The following is a 7,934-nucleotide window of genomic DNA, read 5'->3' as shown; positions in this document are numbered from 1 at the left end:
TTTTAAGTAAACAGCTGTCATTCTGCCTCTTATGTCTTTGCGCTACAGCAGTTGAGGCAGTGCAGGTGAACACAGGACCGGGGGCCTGGGCTGCCCTGGCAGGGACCATCGGGCGCCTCAGCCCTGAGCCCGATTTCAGCCAGAGGCCAGGTCTGGTGTGAGAGGGTAGCCCCAGGGCAGCCCACGGAACCCACGACACCCACCGCAACCGGCCCGAAGCGAGCGCGGCTCCGCGGCGGCCGCCCCTATTCATCCAGGGCGCAGGCGGGCGGGGCGGGGCGGGGCGGGGCGGGGCGGGGCGGGGCCTGCGGTGCCGCGCGAAAAGGCGAGACCAGGCGCGATGCCCGGATTAGCACGGCAGCCATGTGGTGACGTCACGGCCGGTCCAACCAATGGGAGGGCGAGGCGGTGGTTTTTGAACGTCAGGGGGCGGTGCCAACTGCCGGTTGTGTGTGCGGACGGCCTGCTGCGCTCGGCCCCCGGGGCGGCCGGCGGGTGCTGCCGCCGCCGTCGGACCCAGCCGCGCCGCGCCCTGCGGGGGCCGCCAGGTAAGAGCCGCTGCTGCTGGGCTAGCGGCTGCTGGGCTAGCGGTTGTTGGGGCTGCGTTGCCTCCGCCCGGGGCTCGGGTAGCCGCGGCTGCGCGTGTGAGGCGCCCGGCGGCGCACCCGCCTTTCTGAGGAGGTAGAGCTGGTGGGTCGGTGGGGGTGCCGTGAGGGCCTCCCCTCGGGGCTAGAGGAGCGGCAGGCCTGCTGCCGGCGCCTCGGGGACACTGCTCTCCCTCGCTGCCCGTTGTACCGGCCCATGCGAGTGTTTGGAGTCTTGGGCCCGATCTTCAAGGCGGGCACCGCTTTGCAGTTCAGGTAATCGGCGACGGTGACAGCAGCCACGTGACAAAAATTGTTTTGAAAATGGCCGTAGCTGTGTATTTGTGTTTTGCTTTTCATTTCTGTGAGTCTGTTTTATGTGTGTATATGCAGCTTAAAAATACCGTAAGCTTTACTCTTGCTTTTCTGTTCCTTCCCTTTTGGCGTTGTGGAGTGTTGAGCAACACCAGCTTACCGAGTTACTTGCCATTTATATTTCCAAAGGTAGGAGATGGCAGAATACTTGAAAAAAACCTTCGAAGACAGCCTGACTGAAATAAAAGAACGAATGAAAGAGAAAAGAAATCAGAAATGGATAAAGTTGGGTAAAACTAGCCAGATCTCCACCGTAAAGTGCAAAGTAACAAGTAAGATACTTAAAATATTTTAATAGCTTTCATAACTTTTTTCTTTAAATCAAGTTGAAATACTGTTCTGTTGCAGCCAACAGCTCCAAGCAAATGAAGAGCATCCAAGCAAACAACAGAGCTCTAGCGCAGGCTTTGCAAGAAGAAAAGCTCAAACTGAGGGATGCCCAGGCTACCATTTTTCATTTACAGAAAGACTATTGTGATCTGCAGTTCCAGATGCTTGATTTGCAAAGAAATCTTAGGCACAAGCAAGCACAAGGACTTGTTGAGGTATTGCTAATAGTTTTATGATTTAGTGATGGTGAACATCAGAATCTGTACCAATCCACTGATCTTTATGATCTTCAAAGCTTCATTAAAAATTAACTCAATATGTAAACCAAATTTTTTCATATTTACACCTTATTTGGTAATTAAGTAATATTTTTTTCTGGCTACTCTTTCTTCTTTAAAATCTATCTTTTGTGAATTTTTTAACTTTTTATCACAGATGAGGGTACCCATCACAGCTATCTTCCAGATGTAGTCATCTCAATACCAGTAAGGTATTGGTAGCTAAAACTAGAGTATGATAATGTGTTATTTTCCTTTTGTCCATTAGAATCGACTGTTGGCCTTGAATGAGGTAATTTCAAGTGTTTCTCCGGATTTACTGGGCTCAGTTGATCACCTTGGTCCAGCAAATAATTTGTGTTCTGTAAGTATAGTGAGTAGCCTTTTCCTCTGGAGGGGCAGGACTTCTGTTGATTCTTCCCCTTACTCCTTCTGCCACATATGTGAATAGTTTTTGAGATTTGAGCCTTAGTTTGGAGGTATAACTAGTCCCAAAGCTCCCAGTATGACATGAGGCCCACACTGTTAGGGTGTCCAACAGGTTGTTAGTAGGACTGAGGCTCTGCTATGAGGTGGTAGGTAGGGGTACCCTGATTTTCTATAGTTTTGTGTCTTGTGCCCTGTACCATCCTCACAGTTCCTTCTCAGTCCACTGTCTGTATGATTGGGCTGGTGATGAATGTGCAGGAGCTGAGTATGTGAGATCTCACAGCACTTTGTGTTAGCCAGCCAGAAAGAAAAAGAGTAAAGGGCCTCTTAGGCCCTTCTGTGGGTAACTTGTCTAAAATTTGTATATGGTGCAAGCTTGTTTCAGCTATTTAGTCACAGTAAGATTTATTTTGTTGACAGAATCAGAGTGTGCCTTCTTCAGTTCTTGAACATAGTTCCAGTGTTGCAGGACAAATACATTCAGTGTAAGTATCTTTTATTAATACCTAATTAGATTTGAAAATTCTGTTACAGTAAGCTTAATTTTCTGACTGGAAAAAGGGAAGAAATCTAGTGTAATAAAGTAGTTGATTGTTATAATTTGCTATTCAGTAAATCCTACCTTTGGTATTTTCTGTAGAGGACCTCTACAGTGTGCTGATGGAGATGATCAAGCACTTTCAAGTGGGATGGAGGCTGGTAGTGATAGAAATGAGCTGGCTCATTCCCTGTCAGAGATCTGTGAGGAATCTGATAATGCCACTTCCTTAATCACAATAGTTCCAGGCAAAGGTAACTAAACCAAAAAGTATCAGACATTGCTCTACTCTGAATGGGGCGGGGGGGGGGGGGGGGGCGGGGGGAAATGTGTGAGTGTAAGTTTAAAATATAATTAGTCCTTTTGAAGTAACTGTCAAGTGATCTTCCACTCACTGTCTTAAAGGTTAGATATTAATGTTGGGAAACTTTTTGAATGAAGATGCCTAGCAAAATGAGATAGGAATTTGAAAATGCTTTGTCTTCTATATACCTGCAATCTAGTTTCATTACCTAGCGAACAATGCAACAGAATAAAGTTAACTTTAGTCATCCATTATCATTTATGAAATCAATAATTGTTAACAAAGCAAAATGCTCAGAAAAATAAATGATCTGTTGATAACCTTTCCAAACAGAACAGTTTAGAGGAAGATACTAACGTATTGTATTGGGTCTAGCCATCCCTCATAGCAGCCCTCCTAGGGTTGGTAGCTAGAAAGGTGTTGATGACCCACCAGTGTTTTGAGCTGCTGTTGAGCAGTGCATGGACAGCATCAAGGCTTTCTCTCCAACCTCCCACCCAGCAGGCTCTGCAGGCAGGCAAGATCTTGGGAGGGGACATAACAAAGACAGCTGACCCAAATCGACCACTGGGATATTCCATACCATATGATGTCTGCTCAGATATAAAAGCTAAAAGAAAGGAGGAGGGCAAGGGGGTGTTCGTTATTTATACCACTTGTCTTCCGGAGCAACCACTTAGTGTACTGAAGCCCTGCTTCCCGGGAAGTGGCTGAATGTCACCTGCTGATGGGAAGTAGAGAATACTGTATTTTGGGGTTCTTTGCTTCTGTGTATGCAGCTTTTGCTCTTGGTTTCATTAAACTGCCTTTATCTTGCCCACGAGAGGTTTTTTTAATCTGATTTTATCCCCCACCCTGTTCTGCTGAGGAGGGGAGTAATAGAGTAGCTTGGTGGGCACCTGGCATCCAGCTAAAGTCAACCCACCAAAAGTATACTTACTGATTTCTGTCTGGAAGCTTTGTTAAACAGAGCTTACCTTGATTGCCAAATAGTGGCTTATACAAATCTGTGGAGAAAATTCTAATAGTCTTAATTTTTGACAGGCTCATAACTTGCACAAAACCATAATAGGTTGTTACTATTTAGCTTTAATACTATTTTCTCTTCAATTACAAGGACAAACATCTCACTTTCAACTGGACAACATAAGGTCAGAGCTGGAAAATGTTACTTCAAGTGCAGAGGGTAAATTCAGTGATGTGTTACCAAAAAGTGTGTCTACCAGACGTCGCTATTCAAAGATGAGAAATTATGATGAACTTTGCACCAGTGTCTTGGACTATTCAGAAGCACCTGGTTCAACAACAGGGCATTCTAAACAGGATGAAATTAGACTTGAAGGTCTAGAGAGGTGTAATGTAGAAAACACAAATTTGGATATTTCTCAGCTGAATGAAAACAATGTGGGCTCAGAGCTGGTGTTGAGGCGGACAAATTCTGAAACTGCACAGTTCAACTTTAACAATAATTCTGATCTTAAACATTCTCTGTGTAAAAGCAGAGAAGGCTCTCAAGTAAGGAAAAAGAAGCATCAGAAGGGAAAACCGGAATGGCCTATAAAGATTTCCAGACAAAGACCAAAAAAAGGACAGGATAAAGAGGCTTCCAAAGAAAAGCTGGATTTCTTGGGCGGCACCAGTGATGCTTATGACTTTAATTTTGAAGAGAGTGTCCATGTTACACCTTTTCGACAAAATAAGGTGAATGACACAGACACTGATGTGGATGACAAAGAAGACTTATCTGAAACTAATACCACTGAGTTGAGTGATGTTGAAGACGATTCAAATGATAGCCTTTATGAGCCTTACAAGAGTAAATCGAAAAAAAGGAAGAGTTCAGTGGACAAAGATACATCACCAGTCCATACTAGGCCAAGGTCTAAAAGACTTTTGGCACAGCATGAGCAGAAACTCCATAATGAAAAAGAGACTGAAAGCAATAAATTAAGTGACAAGTCTATGGGTAAGTGTAGAAAGTGTTCTGTAATTGCTATTGTTTCCTTGAGAGAAAACATTAAGGGAATTTTTTTTTCTTTAATAACTACAACAATGTTATACAAAAAATCTAGACTCATTCCTCTCTGCCTTTTTCCTAATGGAAACTGGAATTAAGATATGTTTTGTTTAAGAAATTGTTTGACAATTAATACTGTATTTTAGATATGTTCAATGGCTTATTAAAGCAAAGAACAAGATTATAAATGGAGAAGTGGAATAACAAATCACACTTTGCCTGACACTGCTTGGTGTTAATTTATTTTTCCAAACTAAACTCCTGAGTATTTGTTGATCCTCTTACTTATTAAGTGGAAGGTTGAAGAAAATGGTTATAGCTGAGAGTTACTTCACATCTAGTACATTCATTGACACTCTCTTTCAAGCTACTCTGCCTGAATTGTCTTAAGTGTATCTAATTTCTTCCCAGGGCAGCCTTCTGAGCCGTCTCGTGGTCATCTTTCTGATGTTACCAATACCACTTTGTTGCTCCCCAGCACTGGGAACACAACTACTCACCCAGAAGGTGAACAACCACGATCTCCAAAACGCAAGCGAAGCTGTACTCTTGCTGTGAACTATAAAGAACCAAGTATTGCAGCGTAGGTGTCTCACATTGTGGTTTGATATATCAAAGTTAATGACACTCCATCAAATGAAGGGTTTGAGAGGATTATTTAAATACCGGAAATAAGTTCTTAACAAAACATTCTAAGAGAGGTCTAACGTTAGTAATACAAAATAGTCCATGTGAAATTGAACTTCCTAGCTGAAAGTTAAAACTTCAAGTGACATGAGCAAAACTTAATTTTGTGGTTTTTGTCTTTTTTTTTTATAGGAAACTCAGGAGAGGAGATCCATTTACAGATATAAATTTCCTGAATTCTCCAATTTTCAAGCAGAAAAAAGATAATAAATGCCGTTCTCTTAAGAAAAAATGTCTGTTGAAATACAATGAGAAATTTGTTGGTTGTCATTGAGCTTTCCAGTCATGATAGCAAAACCATGCTTCCTTCAAGAAAAATCTTTAATCCAGCAAATCTTTGTTGTGTTATAATTGTATAATATATAATAATTTCTGTGTCTAATATTAAGTTTATCTCCTTTAAGGGATTTAGACTTTAATCCCATGGCTTGTTTTTAATGATACACAAGACATGAGACTACTTCTATAACTAAGGTGATTCCATTTGACCTCTTGAGAGGAAGCATCCCTCTATCGTAGGTCTGTGAGATTATCAGAAATATCTGATGGAAAAGAGGGTGAATGTAATTCTATGACTTACACACCCTGCGTGCAGTGACACCCTGCGTGCAGTGGTTGGCAAAGGTGAACATAAGGCACTTTAGACCAAATATTTCTGCGGGGTTTTTTTAATAACCAAGTTTGTACATATCTTGTTTATGTAATGGTTGTAGTTTCACATTGAAGCTCAAAATAAAACATCTTGGTGTTTAATAACAGCTTGGCTAGTGTTCTTTTTGTGTAGTTTTGGTATTTGCTTCAATGGTAGGCATGCTGCAAGCCAGCATACTCCTTCCCCATCTTACGCAGCATAAGCGTTGTTTAGAAGCTAGATTACCATTTGTAATTTGATTACACAGCTGGAGCTCTCAAAAGTACCAGTTTTGGGTTGGTTAGTACTGCTATGAATGCAAGTTAATCAACCACGCAGAAAGAAAGCAAGTTTATCTGTGAAAGTAGGTGAAGGGTGCTCTGCTTTTGGTGGAGTGTAAACTAAACTGCTATTATGGAACTTCATAATAATTTTGGCCCTGCTTTGCCAAGTACCTCTACCATCTGAACTGGTACTGTTGGCACCACAATAGGCAGTGGGCTGGAAGAACAGTTACAAACTGTCCAGCAGGAATTCAAGGTCATGGAGTATTCTAACTTTTCTTTGCTTGAGAAACATTTAAGAAGTATTATACATGAATACAAAGAGGAAAGCTACACTCAATTAGGAAAGTACAAAAATAGGTTCTTAATTTGTCAGGCAATCTTGCAAGTCTCACCTGTTCTGTATCACCAGGTGTATCTCTCTGTAATAAAAATGTATAGTGTTAATTACACTTTACTAGTAACTTCCTACATGACTCAACAGTAATAAAAGCTGCAGCTACTGAGCGTATGCAAGGATTTGCTCACAACACAGGCTTTGGATGTTGGAACTGACACTTAACCTTCCATTTGTATCCTAAAATTCTAGCTCTGGGCATTAACATCTTCACTCTGACACCCTTTCCTACTATAGGAACTTAAGAATGACTTGACTTCAGGTTTGCTGCTTTTTCAGCAAACAAAACTGTAACAGCTGTTTATCAGGGACAGAAGAACAATGGGACAGCAGAGTGGCCCAAGGCAGGCATGGTGGGTCTGGGGGTTTTTTGGACTGAGTAAGCTTGAAGAATTGCTGCAGTTCCATCACAGCTGCAGGAAGGAGTCTGAATCTAGCTCACCTAATCTGGTGTTCTTAGAAGTGTCCAGAAAAACAGCTAAGCCTCTTTTGACCAGTATTTGCTGCCCTCTGAACAGTGCACGTGACTATTGTGGCACAGGACTAAATCTTAGTGGGTGGAAGGGAAAAACAAAAAAATGTCTTCATACTCTAATTGTCTGTCAGGAGTGGACAGGTGCAGGGTTCATAGTATGCAAAGTACTGCATGAGTGACATGGTGAGAGTAGCTCAGCATGGACTGTAGCCTGCCCCTATGTGTATCGTGACTTGTGAATAAGGGAGTCAAGTCGACAAAAATGAGAAAACAGTATGAATGTGCTTTGCAGTATAAACCCAAAACTTTTGAACAGCTAAGGCAAAGAATTGTTTGAGATGCTGAGGAGACAGGAGTAACAGAACTGTAGCTCAGTACAGAGCTGGCAGTGCTACTTCAAACAGTCACAGCTTTCCATGCTGAAAGCTCAGCTCAGCTTAGCACACCATGCTCCTGGTGAACTTAAAGGTTTTTTGCGTGTTTTCTAGTGTACCTGGAAGATGCATTGACTGCACGCTTGTAGACTCGCTGTGCTCAGCTGTGAAATTGCTTCAGTGTGTAATTTGCAGTGCAAGAACTAATTAATGAAAAGAGACCAAAACAAG

The 7,934-nt window shown here is 42.4% G+C and overlaps 1 protein-coding gene across 2 annotated transcripts; it reads left to right on the top strand.

Annotated features, from left to right (window-relative positions):
- Nucleotides 1-432: 432 nt before the first annotated feature.
- Nucleotides 433-6,300, top strand: SGO1 (shugoshin 1). Of its 2 annotated transcripts, none has more exons than XM_055806596.1 (9): nt 433-548; nt 1,089-1,231; nt 1,308-1,504; nt 1,836-1,931; nt 2,417-2,481; nt 2,637-2,788; nt 3,956-4,804; nt 5,267-5,438; nt 5,675-6,300. In XM_055806596.1, exons 2-9 carry the CDS (start codon nt 1,096-1,098, stop codon nt 5,814-5,816), a joined length of 1,809 nt encoding a protein of 602 aa, XP_055662571.1. In that variant the 5' UTR covers nt 433-548; nt 1,089-1,095; the 3' UTR covers nt 5,817-6,300. The 2 variants fall into 2 exon arrangements, with proteins under 2 accessions (XP_055662571.1, XP_055662570.1); XM_055806595.1 differs by lacking the exon at nt 433-548 and adding an exon at nt 645-860.
- The last annotated feature ends 1,634 nt before the right edge of the window (nt 6,301-7,934 follow it).

The sequence above is a fragment of the Falco peregrinus genome, chromosome 5 (genome assembly GCF_023634155.1).
Source record: "Falco peregrinus isolate bFalPer1 chromosome 5, bFalPer1.pri, whole genome shotgun sequence".
NCBI lineage: Eukaryota > Metazoa > Chordata > Aves > Falconiformes > Falconidae > Falco > Falco peregrinus.
This window is presented reverse-complemented; position numbering and strand designations above follow the sequence as displayed.